This window comes from Triplophysa rosa, linkage group LG15 (assembly GCF_024868665.1).
Source record: "Triplophysa rosa linkage group LG15, Trosa_1v2, whole genome shotgun sequence".
In the NCBI taxonomy this organism is placed as follows: domain Eukaryota; kingdom Metazoa; phylum Chordata; class Actinopteri; order Cypriniformes; family Nemacheilidae; genus Triplophysa; species Triplophysa rosa.
In genome coordinates, this window is record NC_079904.1 from 23,180,500 (window position 1) to 23,201,896 (window position 21,397).

At 36.2% G+C, this 21,397-nt stretch overlaps 1 protein-coding gene across 1 annotated transcript; it reads right to left on the bottom strand.

The window, feature by feature from the left end:
* Nucleotides 1-152: 152 nt before the first annotated feature.
* Nucleotides 153-12,443, bottom strand: prkg3 (protein kinase cGMP-dependent 3). Its single transcript, XM_057353201.1, has 20 exons — nucleotides 12,290-12,443; nucleotides 11,002-11,128; nucleotides 10,708-10,874; nucleotides 10,066-10,179; nucleotides 9,867-9,972; nucleotides 9,618-9,681; nucleotides 9,433-9,510; nucleotides 9,195-9,283; nucleotides 8,995-9,060; nucleotides 8,848-8,895; nucleotides 7,351-7,392; nucleotides 7,042-7,153; nucleotides 6,808-6,944; nucleotides 6,646-6,735; nucleotides 6,350-6,491; nucleotides 5,410-5,573; nucleotides 4,621-4,737; nucleotides 2,498-2,560; nucleotides 1,582-1,657; nucleotides 153-1,431 (listed from the first exon to the last, which is right to left on the bottom strand). The coding sequence occupies exons 1-20, from the start codon at nucleotides 12,420-12,422 to the stop codon at nucleotides 1,345-1,347; spliced, it is 2,022 nt and encodes a 673-aa protein (XP_057209184.1). The 5' UTR covers nucleotides 12,423-12,443; the 3' UTR covers nucleotides 153-1,344.
* Between the last annotated feature and the right edge of the window lie 8,954 nt (nucleotides 12,444-21,397).

The window sequence follows — 21,397 nt, forward strand, 5'->3', positions numbered from 1 at the left end:
TAATGTATTTACGGAACGCGCTCTGTAGAGCAGTTTGTCCGTTCAGGGCTACAGTAGAAACAACATGGAGAATTCCATGTAAAGGGAAAATTCGTAGATAGAAATGTAGATAGAAATAGCTCATTATAAGATAATAAAAACATAACGCTTTATTATGTAAGATCTTTATACAGTACACCTCTGAACACATAGTTATGGATATTTTATTGCATTTCTGTCAATAGATCCTTCAAACAATTACACATTGTACCTTTAAAAATCATAGGATGATTCAACCAATGGATCAAATATAAACTAACCCAACCGTGGCGTTAAATTGATCTAGAAGAATGTACATTTATTGTTTAAGTGGGAATATATGATCTAAAGATTTAAATTTTGACAAAATTTAGCTGGGTCGAACGAGATGTAGTTTGGGTCTTTTTCTCTCTCTCTCAATCAGAAGACCGTCTCTTGTGAATTTGTGGGAAGTTTTGATGTTATCGTGAATGTTTTGGAGGCAAGTAAATCTCATCATCAAAAGGTTTTTTTTTTTCAAAACCAAAAAGTGTTAAAGTTGTGTCTTGCTCTCCCCTACTCAGACGAGAGATGCATAAAACCATTTCTTAAATATTATAACCAGTCAGTGACCCCGGCAATGACCTTCCAGAACAAACGATGCATGTGCATGTTTTTCCATTCCAGTGCTGTGATTGGCTGTTGATATCAACTCATTTGCATAGTTTAAAGTACAGGTTAAAAACTATACCTGTTCAATCCCAAATCACTTGTAAATATATTTGGCAGTGTTGCAGACAGTGGGTGGAATAATGTATTAACATTATAATAACATTATAAAACCACCAGTGACATCATAAACGGACCTCTGGGAAAATAAAAATGGATTTAAAGTGATACGTCACCCAAAAATAAAAATTCTGTCATCATTTACTCACCTTCGAATTGTTCCAAATCTGTATAAATATTTGGAAGAATGCTTTTTTTTTGTCCCCCATTGACTCCCAGAGTGGGAAAAAATACATTGGTAGTCAAAAGTGCCCTAGAACTGTTTGCTGTCCTACATTCTTCAAAATGTCGTCTTTTGTGTTTAACAGAACAAAACAAAATGATAAAGTAGTTTTTCCTACTATGGGAGTCAATGGGGAGTGAGATCTGTCTGGTTATAAGCATTCTTCCAAATATCTTTTTCTGTGTTCATCAAAACAAAGAAACTTGAAGGTGAATAAAGGATGACAGAATTTTCATTTTTGGGTGAAGTATCACTTTAAGAGCACTTTGAATTTAACGAGTGAGCTTATTGAACATTCAGCAGATGAGAGCTGTGAGACAGGGCTTGACATTTGTTTAGAAATCCCGATCCCATCCTGAAAATTCCTCCTCGGCTTGGGTCTTATCATAGGGGAAGCAGTCAAAGTTTATGTAGCAGGGACCCTATAAAGAAAAAAGATCAAAAAGAATCACTTTTTATAGTATGATTATAAAAGGCTAAAGAGTGAGTTGTAAGATTGCTCAAGTATCAGTTTTGCACGCTGTGTGTCGGATGGTTTCCGTAAAGAAAGAGAATTCAAGTTAAAACAAGACCTTTCTTATAAGTTTGATTGTTGGTGCCTCCATCTGCCTCATTCTTAATTTGTGCCAGTTGATGCTGTTAAACCATCTGAAACAATAGAGGGAAAATATAAATGAAAACATGGACAGTTGCCGCACTTTTATGTGACTTAAATCTGACTTAAATCTTAAATGTGAACTGGAAAAGTAATCTTCAACTGGGTTTGGAATAGCTCGCTGTCCATGTTGCATTAAACAAGCTGTAGAATGATTTTTCAGAGAGCTTCAACCATACCGTAACAACTGAAAAAAGCGACGACTAGCAGTAAAATGTAGTTACGTTGTTTAAATGGTTCTATTGTCAAGAATAATGTCCGTAAACATAAAGAAAAATTACATAACATAATGCACGATAATTTACACACATAGTGTATTTTGTCATTTACGGTTGTCAACATGATCTCACAATCATTTATTTTGGCACTACTAGTGTTGCCATAGAAACAGATAATCATATGTTTGAGGATGTGAAGAGCACAAGTAGAGTGCAACGGGTTATCATCTCATAATGACTGTAATTACGACACGGCATGAACGCACCTTAAAAACACCTGTTATGTTCTGTGCAACAGTCTACAACACCACTGAACAAGCAGAAACATGAAGATCAAGCAGCATTCCAAACACAACAGTATGAAGAAGAAGTTAGGGTTGGGTAATAAAAAAGATCCCACACTTTAAAACATCACAAATAAAAAAGGTGAGAATACACGTCAATGAGAGATTGACACCAAGAAAACGTTTCAGATTCACCTTCACCCTGAGAACACCAGTGAAACATAACACAGCGGTGATGATGCTGATGCTGGATTTTTCAACTATTTCTTTAACATAATAGTATTTCTATAAACTAAACATTATTCTGATTCCCACAGTTCATAAAGGTCACCTGTGATGTCGCACATCTTTGATGCCATTTTTCGTGTTGCCCAGCCGCTGTCCAGGTCGTGGCCTGAAACACATGACGTAACACAACATACACAGACTCAAGATAAACAAGGTCACTGCAACAACACACACACAATTAAACTGAAATTACTATTAAATAAAACGGTAACTCTTTACATTAAGGTTCCCTTCATAAAGCATTTATAAATGTGTTCATTAATGATTCATAAATCATTTACAAATGCATTATAAAGCAGTTATAACTGCGTAAATAAAAATGAGGATTCTAACGAAATACCTGCCAAATAGTGAGCCATTTTTAACTCACATGTTATAAATGCTTAATAAATGTATTTATTCATTCTTTATTTGACTCGAAAGCAGATTCATTAGTATCTTGGTGTTGTTTGCAAAATAGGCCGTCAGACGGGAGACTGTATGGTGTTATGTTGTTTTTCTTATTATTGTATATTTCATATATTTATTTCATAAATGGTTCACATGAATCCACTATATTAAGGCACACTTTCATGGTTTGCTAACATTTATAAGTTAGGTGTTTGAAGTTGTGAATGAATGCTTCACAGGCGTCCACTTTTCTTTAAAGTGCACTTTCATGGGATGTCAATACTTCTAAATATATGATTCACATCAGAAATGTAGCCTTGTGAGCAAGCATTCTGTTTCTACAATAAATAATAAATACATGTTTAACTATTGGAAGTAATTTAATCATTAATAAAACATCGCAAACAAACAAGTTTTCAACTACCTTTGTGCATTTCGTGTTAAAAAGTGATCAAAAGTTTGATGAATTTATCTTGGTAAGCAAGAAAAACGGCTTTGGATAAGCATCATGATCTGAAGGCATTCTGAAGGGCACCATAAGACATTCGGAATCAGATCAAGTGAGCAACATGGTTTGAAAAGTGACGTAAATATACAATAATAAGAAAAACCAACATAACACCCTACATTCTCCAGTCTGACAGCCTATTTTGCAAATTAATAATGAATAAATACATTTATTAAGCATTTATAACATGTGAGTTAAAAATGGCTCACTATTTGGCAGGCATTTCGTTAGAATCCCATTTTATTTATGCAGTTATAACTGCTTTATAATGCATTTGTAAATGACTTATTAATCATTAATGAACACATTTATAAATGCTTTATAAAGGGAACCTTAATGTAAAGTGTTACCAGGTTTAGGTTCAGGTATAGGGTAGGATTAGGGATGTAGAGTATGGTCATGCAGAACATGTGCTTTATAAGTACTAATAAACAACCAATATGCCAATAATAGGCATGCTACTAATAACTAGTTAATAGTGAGAATTGCCCCCTATACTGAAGTGTTACCCATGACTGCAACCGGCGATAAGGCCAAAACCAGCATGTCCAGTGCAAAAAGGCTTTTGACATTAGTTTATTTATCCATTTTACTGAAGAGACCTTTTTGAAGGATATTGGTTTCCTTGTGAGCACTTGAGCTAAACTGAGACTTGGGTGTTTGTAATAGACGTAGGCTATGGTGTCGATCTTGATTTGTTGCAATTCTGAGGTGTTCAGTTTGATGCGATTGCTCTCCTCACGAATCAACTGTCTGTTTCAGTGCAAGGTATGTACTTTTACTCAAGTATGGTTTTCACGTATACTCTTTACACCTCTGTTGCTAACAAAACATCAAAAGCAGTGCTCGAATAGAGGGGGGGGACTGTGGGGATCCGGGACTCCCCATAAGGCATTGGGGAGCCCCTGTACGAGGGAAAAATAGACTTAGACCGTCACATATTTTTAAAAGAATAATAATAATTACAAATCTAAAATTTGTGCAGATAAGATGAATTATTTTAAATTATTATCAAATAATTATTGTAAATAATTCATTCTTTTTCGTTGACTCTCATGTCTCTTTAAAAATGGAAATGCTTGATATTGTTTACCGCTTGTTTAGCGCCTCTTTAACATTGTATCAAATGCTTGCGTTATTGAATGTGTTTATGGATTTTTGAAGATGCCATTATTCAATGCGCTCTGTGTAAAGAAAGTTTGGTCTTCTGTTGAGCTGATGGTGTAAAAACCAAACAATGTTTGTGGTAGAATTTGAAAGAGAATTACCTGCACAGTTTACTGATGAGAGATTTGGCACCTTCTTCCAGATATGGAGGAAAATTCATCACACCATCCAAAATCTTAGCATAGATCTTCTGTGGTTCTGAACTGGAGAAGGGTGGGCTGGAACGCGAATAAAAAAACATTATTTTTAATCATCAGTGAACAGTAAAAAACAGAAATCCCAGTCTTGAACCGGTCTCAGACTACAGGATTTTCAGCCTGACTTTGCTCCCATTTTTCCGTCCCGACAATTTGAGAAAAAACAAGTGCAGGACATTCAGTCCAGATTATGTGCTTATGAATCCGCTCAGAGAAAACACGTTCACAATAGCCAGTGAGATATGGAGGTGAATGACAGACCTATGGAAGCAGCGACTGTGAAACAAGCAGCTGAAGGTGTCCTCCAACAGTGGAGATGGAGGAGAGGCTTATAGAAGTGTGGATACAACACGACTGCATGTGTAACGTGTCTCTAAATAAACCAAGAGCTTAAATCACCTCACATTTGAAAACTCCTGTAGTCTGACACCAGCTTCAGATATCCCAGCTATCTTTAACATAACAGCTCATTCTGAATTCCAAACCAACATGAGAGTGAAATGGAGGATAACCCCGACATAATGCTTCTGACAGGGGATGGCATGAAGCAATGAGGAAAGATGTTCATTTCTCTGGATTCAAACATTGTTGAAAACATTTTGGGATAATGTAAGTGCACAAGCGAACAAAATATATGACACTGTACTCGTTTGTGCCTTTAAGCGCGAGTTTGTTGGGTGTGAGTTCATATACCTGCCCACAAGAAGCTCATAGACCAGAACACCAAGCGACCAGAAGTCAGCAGCGAAGTCATGACCCTGATTCTGAATGATCTCTGGAGACATGTACTCTGGAGTACCACAGAACGAATACGTCTTTTCACCTCGAGACAGCTCTTTTGCAAAGCCAAAGTCAACCTGAAAGCAAAATAACCCCAAAAGAACAAGAGACGGATACTTATTTATGTGAATGATTTTATCTGAACACTAATAAACTCTATGATGCTTACATACTAGACTAAACATATACTGCACATATATATATATATACAATATATATTTATAATACTAACAATATTTCCCCAAAATAAAAAATATGAAATATGCATTTTTGTTTCAGAAAATGAAAACCGGAGAAACAGGTGAAAATACCAGAAAAGATGATCTGTATTTTTTCACACCCCCTGTATTTTTACATGTATTTAGGAACAGTTCAAAAGATGTTTTTTTATGTGATAATGTTTAGTTTTCATGTGTCTTGTCATGCTGTCAGTCTTTCACATTGCTGTTGAGTGACTTTATGTCACTCCTGAACTGAACTGGTCACAAAAAATACATCTAAAAAATAATGATGAAATCAAAATTTGCTTTTTAGCATCTGTATATACATAGTTATTATAGTCTTGATCGTAGCTTTATTTAGTTTTATTAATCTTTTAAATTAGCTTTGATTTTGAGATTTGATGTTATTTTAGTTCAAGTTTATGCAATTTTGGTGTATGCTTTTGTCATTTTATAAGTGATTTGTTTATTTTTGATGTTGTTATATAAGATCAATTCATTTTTATTTGCGTTTTTATTGAAAGCAACATTTCCATTTTTCCTTTAACAGAAGTTTTTCCGATCATTTTTGGGTCAATGTTTTACTTTAACGTTTTCAAAGTTGTGATTTCAGTGAGCCAAATGAATTTTACCAGTTTGACATATCCCTTGGAGTCCAGCATGAGGTTTTCTGGTTTCAGGTCTCGGTACAGGATCCCTTTCTTATGAAGGTGTGCATAGGCTTCCACCACACACGCCGTCACAAACACGGCTATATTCTCTTCAAATCGACCCCTGCGACAACCAAACACACGTGAAAACATGCAGACGCATTCCTTCGACACAATTTACCGAGTGTGATATTAGTTTCATACATCAGAATTTGGTTAACGCTTCATACCAGAACAAATGTACAAATAACAGAATAGGCAAGCGGTGAACGTCTTACGCTTCCTTAAGCTTGGTCCAGATTTCTCCACCCGAGCAGAACTCCATGATCATGTAGATGTATCGCGAGTCTTTGAAGCCAGCGTGCAGTCTGAGCAGAAGAACACTTTTAACATCGGCGCTTCAACAGACGCATCCCAGCGGCCCCGGATGAAAGACTAACCTGACGATAAAATCACATCGGATCGCCTGAAGAATTCTGCGTTCCAGGAGAATGTGCGATTCCTGCCTCTTAGCAACGATGTGCTTTTTACTGACCTTCTTCATGGCAAAGTACTTTCTGTGCTGCAGGGTTGTTACCTAGCACATGAGCCACATCAATGAGATTAAAGTTTCAAGAGGGGTCGAAACAGGACAAAAATCAAATCAGTCATGTATATGTTCTCTGGCGACATACCAGCTCGACTCTTCCAAAGCCTCCGACTCCGAGCGTGACGGGGTCTCCTTGACAGCGGCCCTCCTGATACAGCACAGGAATCACATCTTTCAGCTTCAGAGATGTTTGCAGCCTGAGGGAAGCAGCATACACTCTATTATTCATTTAGGAATGAACAGTGACTTATTTAAAGACTATATTGAGCTGAAGTCCTGCTTAAGAGAATCAGATTTAAGAGCTTTACTTCTAATGGTATGCTATAGAACATGAAATGATTCCATGTAAAACTCGCAAATGGTTTTATTAAGTAAAACATATAGAATATCTTACCCCACTTTCTCTATCTTTTCAACGTCCTCGATTAGATCTGGCCTGCAAGACAAAAAATGTGCCACATCGGTTCCGTTGTAATACTGTTACACGTTCATATCATGGCTGATGAAATGTATCTAACCCGACATGCCTGTTTCTTATGATAACCTCACCATCTAAACTTCATTCAGCCATAAAAAGGCCATTTTGAGAACATAGCGTTGATTTGACTGTAGATCTAGTTCATGAACGGCTGGAATGTTCTGATGAGGTCAGATTCATCGCCCTAGACCTCAAGGATATTTTGAAGTGCTTCTAAATGAGAAAACCACATTCAGCACTTCACACAGATGACCTTCACAATATCTTCATACGGTCTAAGAAGCCGCTCTCTGTGTGGACCATGTGTTGATCCTCGCGAGGGTGAAGGAGGAGGAGGGATCGTCTGATGGCCTCCACTTATTACCGAGCAACCTTGGCGTTACCTCAGCCCGGCCAATGAGAATCACAGCAGGAGAACTAACAGCACCTGAACCTCATCACGACTACTTTAATGAACTCTCCTTTCAACTACAAAAACAGGAACAACAGATCAACGACAGGCCTGTGCTTACTCTGCAGTTACACTGTGAATATTCTGTGCTTGTTTTGTGATATCTTTGTGATTATTCTGTGATTACTCTGTGAATATAATTCCGTCAGACTGATGATCTAATAGCTTATCACTTAGATTGGGCAGCATGGTTCTGTTCTAGGGCAGAACGCCCTGCCCATCCACGCATCAGCTTGAACAAGAAACAACACTTCTTAATGACATTGAAGTGTAACACATTCTGTAAAGTCATTGAGACTTATGAAAAGGAATAACAGAAGTCCAGTCCTTTTGTGACTATTCTGTTATTACTCTGTGAATATTTTGTCATAACCTTTCAGTGAGTATTATGTTATCTTTATGACTATTCTATAATTACTATGTGATTATTTTGCGATTATTCTCAGATTTTTGTGACTATTCTGTGATTGCTCAGTGAATATTTTGTGATTATTCTGTTGTTATTTTGCAATTATTCTCTATTTTTTGTGATTATTCTTTGGTGAGTATTATTCTGTGACTATTCTGTTATTACTCTGTGAATATTTTGTGATTATTCTGAATTTTCTAATTATTCTTTGATTACTCTGTGACTATTTTGTCATAACGTTTTTGTGAGTATAGTATTTTTTCATGACTATTCTGTCATCGCAATGTGATTATTTTGTAATTGTTAATGTGATTACTGTGTAATTGTTTTTACATTTTTTGTGATTATTCACTGTGACCTCTTACTCTGAATATTTAGTGATTGTTATTTAGTGATTAATTATGGCATACTGTGATTACTCTCTGAATTTTTTATGATGACTTTTTGTGATTATTCTCTGAGTTTTGTGACTATTCTGTGATTGCTTCGTGAATATTTTGAATAATTATTTTTGTTTTGATTCTTCTGTGATTGTTGTTCTGATGTGTCTTACTCATCATGGAGTTCCAGACTCTCGAAAGGAATGGTCTCCTCAAACACCCTGTGAGGAAATAAGGACAGCTTATGTTGGTCAAAGGAGTTTGACAGAAATGTTTGTCTTGTGTGTAAAACTATATAGTCAGCATTGAGTCATACTCACTCTTTATCAATGGAAAGGCAGGTGACGGTTCCCACAGCTGTGCATGTGGCGGTCCTGAGGATCTCTCTGGATTACACACATATTACCAAATCAAAAAGAAAATTGTGTAAATCTTTTGCTTCTTTTGCTCAGTCGATGATATATTTTTAATGTATGGACCTCATCCCATGTTGTCACTAAGTAACGGTGACCATGGTTACCGTATAAGAGCCAGTTCTCCAAAGTGTTCCCCCTCACCCATCTTACGGATGCTTTTCTGCTGTCCGTTCACTTTCTTCGTCACTGATACCTGATGGAAAATAAAGCCATTACAAATGTTTAAATGTGCTTCTGGTGTCTAAAATCGAAGATCAACAGCAGTAAATGCTTCAGAAATACATGGTTATTGATAATCTCGATGATGTGTCAGATAAGCACAGGTGGATGCTTCTTATATACCTCTCCTTTAAGAATGATATAAAAAGAATTGCCCTCTGTTCCTTCCCGGACAATGACTTCATTATCGTGAAACTTCACCTTCGAGGGACAAAAACACACATTCGACGGGATGAGTCCTGCATCCTTTCAAGCACATCTGTGACGGTTCTCTTCTTGTTTTCTTTTAACGTCACACTGACACTGACCTCCTCCATGCAGTCGATGATCTTAGACAGCTGCACATTGTTCAGGGCCTTTAACGTTTGAGCTCTGATGGAAACAAGTTCACTTAAACACCATCAATACACCAAGATAGCCTACACACGATTGAGTCAATGTACAAAAGTTCTGCACCGATACAAAGTGATTTATGACCTGATACACCGAATGTGATGTTGTTACGTATTACATGCAATATTGACGTTTATTATAAACACACAAAAAACCTATCTTACGTCTTCAGGAATCCCATGAGCTGTTCTCGTTTCTTCTTGGATTTGTTGGTCATAATGCTTCTGTATGTTTGTCTCTCAATACACCACAACTTCACGGCAGTGACAGCTGAGAGAGCACATAAAACACTTCCTCACAGCACCAGCAGAGGGCGATCGACATCACACACATCAGACACTCTCATTGGTCTTGTTCACTGACCTTGGACAGATGCTGTGCGTTTACAGTTGTATAGGATGGCCAGCTCCCCAAACACATCACCAGAGGTCAAAGTTCGGAGGTCACGGCCGGCCTGCAATACCCTCAGCTCACCATCTGGAATTAACATGAAATTCAAATTCACCACGAGGAAAATTCACACCTTTTTAGGCTTAGGACCCTTGATGACGAGCGAAAGATCAAATAACTAAATGCAACACAGTTTGCCTTGTTTCATTGAAAAGCATTTTAATATAAATCAATTGTTATAAAATCATCAAAAATCTAATCAAAATGTATTTATAAAATCAACTGTGTTTAACCACTGTGCTGTACACAACTTTGTTAAAAAGCCAGAAATAAATACAAACAGTTTTGACCGCAATGCACTAAAAAACAAACACTGATGACAGGTGACAGATCCTTATACTCTGAGGAGAGTCATGAGCCTTGGAAAAAAGGTACGTCTTTAACTTGGATTTAAATTCAGATTCGGAAGAGACTAATCGGAGGGAGACTGGAAGACGATTCCACAGTTTTGGCCCAGCAATTGAAAAAGCACGGTCAAAATAACAGACCCTCGCTATAGTTTGTAAATGCACAAACTCACACTTTCCCTAATGACTCTTACACACGCGTACACACCAGCGACAATGTACATGCTGTCTCCCTCTGTGCCTTCTGTGATGATGTCATCACCGGGAGCGCAGTCCAGAACCGTCATGAGCTCCACCATCATGTTGATCTGTTCCTCATCCAGACGCCTGAGAAAATCATTCCTAGAGATGGCTTTGATGATCTGAGCGCTCTCGCTGTGAAAGACACAAGCTCATGGACATCAACAAAAGTCTAACGACAGTGTTTAGTTTTCAAGAGTGATCAAACACTTCTGCTGTTTATTTATACACTTCATTTTTTAAAAGGAGAGTTAAAAGTAACCTTGCAGATTTTTGGACTCTGTTGGCAGGGATTTCCAGCTCTTCTGCTACGGGCTCTGGAGCCACGACGGCCGCCCGACTCTGTCTGACTTCATGCATTTCATTACTGTTGGCTTGTGATGGAAGCTCTGAAAACACATTTTTACCATGTGCTTTCCATTTAGCGATATTATTTATTATGTATTGTGACGTTTCACATCACACACTTTATGTTAATTATTCAAACGTTTATTTCTGTCATTTTTTGCATTTCATTGCACTATAAAAAACGAACAGTACACTGTAACAAGTTTTGCTGTAGTTCTGCAGCCAGTTGCCAGTAACTTACTGTAGATTTATTTATCTACTGTAATTTATTAATCAACAGTTTGTTCAAAGATAAATGAACATTAAAAATGAACAAGTCTTTAGCTTTACCAAACTTTAAAATAACAGCCTCACGCAAAGCATTCCGGGAACCAGAAATCCTCATCAACCTTTTTCTGTTTATTTTACTGATTTTGGTTCCCAGAATGCTTTTCATGAAGCTGTTATTTTATAGTTTATATATTCTGTAAAGATAAAGACTTGTTCATGTTCATTTATGTTCGAACAAACTGTTGACAGTAAATTGCATACATTTAAATCTACATTAAGGTACTGCTGCCAGTAATACTCTCATTTCTAACAGCAGACATAACTAAAGCAACGACTCATTTTCTTCTTTATGTTCTGACGTCCAACGAGTAATGAAGGAGATCATTACAGGACTTTAGGCCATCACTAAACTCAAGGGCACTATGCCTGTAGTTGTTGTTTAACTGACTATAAAGTAACTTCTGAAGGAAGAAAGACAACCTGACGTGACTCATTGCATTATAATGTTTGCTCTGTGTTTTATGTTTGATCAGAAGAGAAAAAACCCTCAAGCTGAGCTACACAGAAAAACTTTTTTTAAACTTACTTACAGAAAAAACGTTTTTATTTGACCATCTGCTGTTTAGGAATAATAGTATCTCGCTTACGCAATTCTTATCAGCTCTTATGACCTCAAGGGACCGGGCGGATTGAGCTCATACACACAGAACAGACATCACCCATCAGGTGTTCCTCGTCTTACCGACATTCAGAACGAGTTGTTTACTCTGAAGCTTTCTGTCATGAAAAGCTCTGTATTCAATGAATGTTTTCATAAAGTAGTAAAAGCTACTGTCTGTTTTTCTAGAACATCAAGCTCATTTACAGAAAACAACCACAATGTACATTTTTAACAAATCATTCTTAAAAAAGATGAAGGATGCTTATCTTACCAAACTCATTCAATCGTTCCTGCAGCTCTTGTAAATGAATGTCTTTCTGCTGAAGCTGTCTCTCTGCAAAGAAAACATCGCAATATATCACCTCGAACAAAGAAAGGACCGAATCACTCAATGAGTGAGTCATTGACTCATTTCACATCAGCGAGTCAATAAACTAACACAAAAATGAAATGGAGCTCTGTGTATTTTGTTGATGTTGGCATGAAGAAAAAAAGTGGAGTCATGAATGTGAGTAAGTGGTCAGAGATGACCGCATCACCAGGGAATAAATGAACTTGAAATGTCGCAGCTGACCAATCAGAACCAATATTTCACAGAAAAATCTTCTGGGAAAATCTACAAAGACACTAAAAGTAGTTCAATTTTCTCAATCTTTTCCCTCGTATTTTTTAATGTGCTTTTAAAGTTGTAAGCTAGAAACAAATATTTAAATATTTAAATAATAGGCCACATAAAATGATCAAAATCTGTTCTTTTTGCATTCTTCCGCTCCCTTTTCTCATATTGTTGTGAATGAGACTGAAACACATGGCAGACTGGAACGTTTCTTCAGATTCCAAATACAAGACCAGTAAAGTTATGGGAGATATTTTTCGCAATAGAACACAGAAGTGTTCGTGTTTTTCAGTAGTGATAAAGTAGTCGTTTTCAGTTTGTTTTATATTCAGGAATATTGTGGTCTTACGCAGGTCCTGGTTCTGACTCTGGAGTTCTTTGTTGAGCTGAGACTGTTTCTCCAGCATCTGCTGGATTTGCTTCAGTTGGGCATCCATTGATCTGAGAGCAACAGGACACGAACACAGAGCGTTAAAAACATCTCATACATAACATACGTAGGAGCATATCAGTTTATTGACGTCCTTAAGGCTAACTTATTTTTAATAAAATGAAAAACACATTCATTTTGATTTCACTGGGGCTTTAACACGTTAAACCGATTTTCAAAACGAATTTCTATCATCTAAACACACATTTCTGGACCAAAGTAAAACAAATGAACCAACCCATGGTTGTTTAAAAGTTGTGCTTTAAGTATATTGCTTTAAAACAACAACAAAAAACCTTTCAGTCTACTTTATATATGCTTCTCAGAAATATACTTTGTTCTTTTGAGCCAAATGTAGTTGTAAGCTAGTGTGCTCAAAGTTTGCTTTTATAAACTTAAAGTGGGCTTAAAGTAAACTCGTAGCTAATAACTACATAAAGTCAACTTAAAAAATATACTGGAACTTTGCTTAATACTGTAAGAGTATATATACACTAATAGTAATGCCAAACGTAGTTTAATATTTAATACAAATTAGAATACTCGTTTTTGAAATAAGTTGAAACAACACCACATATGTTGGCTTTAGTCCACTCTTGGCGTTGTCCATAACTGACCCAACCATGGGTTCAAAATCCCCCAGCTTTATTTGAAAGTGTATCACCATAAATAACCTCCATTCAAATGGCATGGCAGCTGTATTTTCTCTTTTCGTCAGCAGTGAGTTAAATAGCAGCAGGGGTTTATCTCATGAGGAAATGATTAGCTGGCCTTCTTACCCTTTGTTCTGTAAGCTTTATGACTGAAGGAGACGTCAGGCTACTGAAATCCTCAAAGCGACCATTACTGCTGGCTAAAGCCTAACAGAATGATGGAGAGAAGGTTCTTTCCTACCTGTGTGTGAAGATAAAAAGACCTTCAGAGATGATTTCTCTGATCCGTCATGAATCTAGAACGCTCATTTGCATTGCGTAGTCAAAGGCCTCTTGCATGTGTCCTACAAAACACAGCAACAGAGATACACACTTTATTAATCCATGCAAATATGTTTTAGTAAACAGAATAAAACTACTCATGAAAACCTACCTGAATGCTCAATACTCTGTCTCTTTCCAGCTCAGTGTGTTCTTGAAGTCGGCTTGATAGATGTGAATCATTCACCTGAAGCTCCGCCTTTCTCCTCAGGTAAATGGGACAGGTTTGAGATGCTATGAACAAAAACCGTTTGTCAGCCGCATACACAAAAACCAAAACATCACAATTACAATAAAATAATCATTATTTTACAGTTCTACATTAGATAACAAATAGACAAGACAAGACACATCTTAATTAAGTGTTTATAGACACTTCTCTTATCACCAGGAGTTATGATTCGCTAATTGCACAAGATGGCGCCCGGTGAGCTTTTGGGACGCCAGGGTCAGCAGACTTATTTTTGGCTGGCAAATATGGGTGTTTTTTTAGATTAAAAAAAGAAGAAAGTAATATATCAGCGTTGTGACAGATCCTCTTTACATTGCTGAGCACTTCGTCAAGGCGAAACAACTCGAGAGTGTTACACGACCGGAAATTAGTCTGCCGACCCTGGCGTCGCAAAAGCTCACCGGCGCCATCTTGTGCAACTAGCCCATTAATAATGAATATCTCACCTGTTAAATCACATCCACTTAATAAAACTAGCATATACTTGAGCTATTAATAATAATAAAATATAATAATTCATAATAATACATCTTTGAGAAACGTCTCAGGGGTTTTGTGTTCCGACAATGGAAGTCAAAGGAGTCCAGTGTGATCTGCAAAAGAAAGTCATACAGGTTTGGAATGACATGAGAAAGAATGAAAGAATTCAGAAATTTTAAACGTGCATACAAACAGAGCCGATCCTTCCTATAAACAGAGTATTACGAGGGCCCCCTTGAGTACCAAATCAAAAACACTTATGTAAACGAGACTTGCGAACTTGCGAAGCAAACGGATAAAAAGGCCATGTGGTTTTTTTTCTTATTTAGTTTGACCAAATTATGCAATAAATTACTACTTAGTTAATTAATACTCCGATTTACAAATTCTGTGTCTGTCATTGTTAATGTGTTAATTGATTCATAATTTTTAGTTTTAGTTTACAGTTATGTTTATATCTAATTTGAATTATTTGTACAAGGGCCCCTCACAAGTTTGCTTAGGGCCCCAACCAAGACATCTAGGATCAGCACTGCACACAAATATGTGGCAATTATACAAATTTCCACATACAGTGAATAGACTTGCACACCAGGTTGATTCATCTACAATATGTTGCTCATGTAGTTTCTTCAGTCAGGTGCAACGGACCCAAGCGCAAACTGTTTAGTGTCAAGAAAGAAAAACGAACAAGAGGCACAAAAGCAAACCAAACATGAAGAACGATTGACAAGGAACAAAAGAAACCCAGGGGTATACTATATAGATGGTTTCCCAAAGTTGACTTCCGGCCTGTGTTTGTTTGTCTGCCTAGTGGCTAATAATAAAATATTTATATTTTAAACAATTTATATATTAATCTTAATATATTTTATTGTATTGTCATTTTTTATTAAATAAACAGTTCGTTGAATTGTATTGTAGTCTCAACAGGTAGTGGTCTAGCTTTTGTTGAAACTAGTAACTTTGTATTAGCACCTATTGTATTATTGCTCCTGTATGACATATCACTTATTGCTCCCTGAACTCTCTGTAAATCGCTTTGGATTAAAGCGTCTGCTAAATGACTAAATGTAAAAGTAAATGTAGTCTATATTCATTTGATTAAAAAAACAATTTGTTGAATGGGTTGTGTAACTTTGTGGCATTTAAGTTTAGCCAAGTAACAGTTCTTCTACTGGAAACCCAAAATAAAACTAGCTAGACATTATTTTAACTTGCTAGCTAATGTCATTTACTTCTTATTTCTTTTGTCTGCTTTTAGAAATGATCTACTACAGGGACTCTATTCTTTGCAAGCGTGTACAAGAAGTTAGGTTTGGGCCACAAAGCGTGCATGCGCAGTAACCTTTGTTTATGTTGTTGCTTTGAGCAGAAGAAATGAGACACAGTGAAAATCTGGGAAATGTAGTTCAATGGACGAGTGGGGAGTGCCCTCTGGTGGATGTCAAGGGCACTTCAGCTGGTCATTTTGACGGCTGTCCTTTATACTGTGAAGAATTTTCCTGTCATTCATCGTTAAAGGTTGTGATGGATTTCAACAGATTGGTTAAGGGTTGGCATCTTAAAGCTTGTTTCTATATCATTTAATTCTGAGAGGTACGTTTCCAAAAAAAGATAAGACTTCGTTTCTTATCTATAACCACTCAAGTTCACCTTCCTTTTTTCTGTTACTTGTTTGTGCAACTAAATGTATAGGTAAAGGTATAGTTTTGCCCTTTTTCTTCTGACAGTGTATTACTGAGTATGTATCTGAAAAGTAGTTTATACTTACAGAAAGTAAAGTATACACAAGGAAAATGACACTCTATGGTAAAAAGAAAATAAATAAAATTCAAAATTGTGTAATAGGTGAACATATGTTTAAACAAAAACTTCCTTTAAAAATCTAGTTTATTAAACACTGTTTTTCTCTCTTTTGCTCATTTTGTGATATACGGAGAGATGTCAGAATAATAGAGTAACAGAAGTGACAGCTTTGGATGAGAGGAGAGGCAGCGGGTGGGTGAGTTTAACAGATTTAGTGTCATTTTTCAGACGGTGGGCTAAAATAACATATTTACCGTCTTAATCCTCTCATCCCTCCTCTCATTTCATTCCTCTAACCCTCTGTTTCCACCATCTTACTGTCTGCCACCGACCTTCTCTTCTCTTCGGCTCTATCCAGATTAGACATTATTCCTGTGTGTGTGCTTGCTTTGAGGGTTTCAGAGTCAAACCCAGACACTGTCACCAACAGACAACATAACCAAACGCACCGGGACATGAATGTCTTTTACCATTCTGTGTAACCATTATCTGCATTTCTTCATTTGTGAGAATTTGGCATTTAACTATTAGTAATGCCATGGAAACAAACATTGCAATTAAAATACTAAAACTAAAAGTACATTTTAATTATAAAATGTGAATTATTTAACGTTTATTTTTAAATATAATTGATTATATAATTGATTATTGAATATCTAAACTTTGATTTGTATATCTGCAGCGACATTTTTTTTACATATAACCCGAGGTGTAAAGTATTTGAGTATCAAGTATTTTTACATTTTTTACTAGATGGAAACATTTCACTTCTATACATTATAAAGCATGGCATATATCATACTTTTTACTCAATACAGTTGAAAAAGACATGGCAATTTTGACATAAAAAAGTACATTAAAAGTCAAAGTATACTTTCTTACTTTCACTTAAGTAAATTACTCAAAAATCGTTTTACTTGAGTAAAAGTAAGATAGTAGATTTTTAATGTACAGTACTGAAGTATTAAAGGTAAAAAAACATGTATTTTATGAAATGTAGTGGAGTAAACTGTACAAGCTTCATAATGTAGTGTAACCCCACCCCAAAACACTCTAATAAAGATACTCGATAAATGTCCCTGAGTAAAATACTCAAGTACTATATACCTCTGAATGTAAGAATGAATCCAATTGAAAACTACTGTAAAATGTATATTGTAATGCAGTTGTCTTGTTGATCCAGAGGTCAGATTATACCGAGCAGATATTCCCATCATGATCATGAAATCATCATATGACCCGACTGTCCTTTTTTGACACCTTGTTTTCCCATTTGGCAAGTGAACAAATATTTGTTTAGTTTTATGAAGCCTATTAAAATGCAAACACAAACGCTTTACAGCATGTTTTACATTATAAAAATAGGCAAATGTATCAAATGTATTTATTCTTAATTAGGTAATGATGGTTACCAAGGGTTATTCCCTTTAAAATGTATCTTTTATTCAGAAACATCAATTCATTGAGACATGCAAACAGCACACAAATGTTCGATTCAGATTCAAAGCTGCAGATTATGACACAGGCTACTTTAAAGTAGCAGTAAATAACAGAAGTACTGTGTGTTTATTTGTAATCCTTTAACAGTAGCATCTCAAAGCACTTTACATAAATAATGAAAAATACAATATAGGTAACAGAAATTCAAAATATAATAGAATTCAAGCAAAATAACAACAAGGTAGAAACAAACAAAGAACAAACTGAAATAAAAACAAGAAATTATACTAAACGCATAATAAACATGTAATAATACAAAACAAATATAAATAAAGACAATATATTCACACTTGTCACATAAAAGCTACCATAAAAAAGTAAATTTAAAGCGAAGATTTAAAAATATTTAAAGATTCTGCTTTTCTAATCTCAGAGGGCAGGGAATTCCATAATTTTAGGGCCAGTGAGTAAAAAGCCCTGCCGCCTATAGTTCTTAAGCGAGTTGCCGGAACAGTTAAGAGTCCAGCTTCGATTGAACGGAGGTTTCGGTCTGGGATGTAGGGTACTAAGTGTCCTGACAGATATTGAGGAGACAAATCATTTAAGGCCTTATGAGTCAGCAAGAGAATTTTTAAATCAATTCGAAATTTGACAGGAAGCCAGTACAAGGTTTCTAAGATAGGTGTAATGTGAACTCTTGCACTGGTTCTAGTCAATACACGGGCAGCAGAAACAGCCACTTTATAACATCAGATTTTGAATGTATGTATATCTGGGTGTCATCTGCATAAAAATGGAATTAAGACCAAGAGACCTCAGAAGTTGGCCAAGAGGGAAAATGTGCATACAAAAAAGTAAAGGGCCCAAAACGGAACCCTGGTGAACACCAGATTGCACCCAGAGCCGGCCCTCCTTATAAGCAAACTAAGTGGCTGCTTAGGGCCTCACCGCCACTAGGGGGACCCCAAGAGCAAATGAAATTACAGCTTTTTTGTAATATATTCACGAAACACATCCATTTTCTCACACATGGCCGTACCCACTACTGGGTTACTGAGCCGAGCAGTGACCAATCAAATCAAAGAAGATGGATCTACTCTCAAGTCTTCAGCTGTTCAGCAAGACGCTTCAGTTTTAAGGTTGAAAGACTGCTGTGCAACACACGACATACTGTAAGTGACTAAACATTCAATATTTGACAACAGTTTATTGTTCAACGATAGAAATGTTGAACAACCAACAGTATTCACTGAAGCAATTCACAAAATGCTGATTTAGATGAAAAATATGTCATTTATAATTATCTGTCATTTCAGTGTTTTATTTGGGATAACGTTAAGAATAATTGTTTGCATATTGTAAATTAATTTAATGGTTATCAAGTAAATACGCTAAATTAAAAAATTATAATAAAAGATTCAATTCATCCTCAAGGGCTGCGTGGCTTTAAAGGGGTGTTTAAATGTTGTGGTTAAAATAAAAATTATGTTTTTTTTTAATCGTTACAAATAGTTAAATGCATTGAACAATAAATTCTACAACCTTTGTATCATTAGTCCCTGTATGATCTGTGCTCAAAATTTAAAGGGACAGTTCAGCTAAAATTCGAAGTAATGAAATTATCAAATGTTGACAAACACAATACACTTGTAATTCAAGGTTTATGTGTTTTGTGTTTATGACATTCCTACATCCCAAACACAACTACAACTAATAGAATTGTTAGATATAAAGTGTGCGACAATAGTCGATTGTATTGGGGGCACAGGGGGACACCAAATAAAATTCAGCTTAGGGCCCCATAAAGGCATGGGCTGGCCCTGATTGCACCACACCATTTGAAAGATGATTCATGTAGAAGCAACTGACGTGTAGTGCCAATGTGATCACGTCTATCCTCAATCCTTTGTGCAGTAATATTATTTTGCAGGGGGAGGTGTGTCTACATTACAGACAGTTAACCAAAGCAGTCATATCTGCTAATCTGACACAAGATTACCGCGGTACAATCAGTCTCTTAATCCAATGAGCAGTCCAATAATCACACACAGACACTGCTGCATGTTCCACACGCACAACACACACACATGAAGAACAACACATGTCACCTATCTGAAACATAAAATGTTCAGAAATAAACTTTGTTATAATTGTAACTTTATTCAATTATTATGGGGTCATTCTGCAGTTGTAGCACATGTTGCACACTTAAGATGACATCAAATATTAAATTGCGGTTTTTGCAATTCATACAGAAAAGCAATGATTTAAATATTTTTTATATTTTATACTATAACATAGCAATTTGTGTTAAATGATCAGCGTAACGTTGTTATTATGCAAAGTTATTATATTATAATTGTTTTGAGAAAATCTAGGCAAAAATATCTTGTTTTTCTATCATCTTGATCTGTGTTGCGCAGTTTTTCTTTTAATAGATTTGTATTACAAATATATGCAAATATATATGAGCATCACATAAATATTGCAGGAAAATGCATTTGTTTCCATCTGTATTTAAGCATTTTATGACAACTGGTTGCAAATATTGCTACAAACATCAATGTAATTCCTGGGCAACACAGACGACAATTCGCAGGTTGTCTTATCAAAAAAACGAGTCAAATAACTGACACGTTACTCAAACCATCTGAGCATTCTGTAAGGGTCGGGGTGGGGAGGGGGGGGTTGGGATTCAGGGTGGCTGGATGAGATGGTTAATCTGTAGTTTGTGTCAGAGTTAGTGTGGATTAGGACATGTATCTGTATAGGATCAGATGGGGGTGACTGGGGGGCTTGTTGCTCACTTTGAAGCTTGTATTAAAATACATCATCCCCGAGCTTCTGTCTGTTAAAACAGCTGTCATTCAACAGAAGAACTTCTGCTACACGTCTCTCCTCGACACACGGCTTAAACTTCACACCTCATGAGGTCATGTTGGGGGAAACTTTGAGGACAAGATAAATATTATGTCTTGATGGTTGAAAATGAAGCGAAATGTCCGTTGCTATTGGTATTGTTTCTCTTCTTGTGAATGACATGTTTTGATTTACACAGTACAGAGATTTTGTGGGAAGAATTCTGGTAGAATCGTTCAGTTACAGTTTAAAACTTTTAAGTTCATTTTCTTTTTAATTCAGAAATGTTGTTTACCTTTTTTTTTAACTATTCAGAAGACACATAGAATTATCTTGCTGTCCTCTTTCCTCCTCTCTCTCTCTCTCTCTCTCTCTCTCTCTCTCCTCGCTTTTTGTCTCTCTCTGTTGTCCTCTAAAAAAATACAAAAAAGAACTTAAAAATACTTGACTGAAGTAGAGGCAAACTGAAGTGAAACAGTGTGTGTGTCAGAAAGATGACACATCTGACTGTATTATTCTCACAGTCTAAATCAGATTTA

Coding starts and splice junctions, on each gene's coding strand:
- prkg3 (XM_057353201.1), bottom strand. CDS start 12,422: ATGACTCACTCATTGAGTGATTCGGTCCTTTCTTTGTTCGAGGTGATA. Junction 9,284..9,432: donor ATATCATTCTTAAAGGAGAG/GTATATAAGAAG, acceptor ATTTTCCATCAG/GTATCAGTGACGAAGAAAGT. Junction 2,561..4,620: donor CTCATCAGTAAACTGTGCAG/GTAATTCTCTTT, acceptor CATGTGTTTCAG/GCCACGACCTGGACAGCGGC.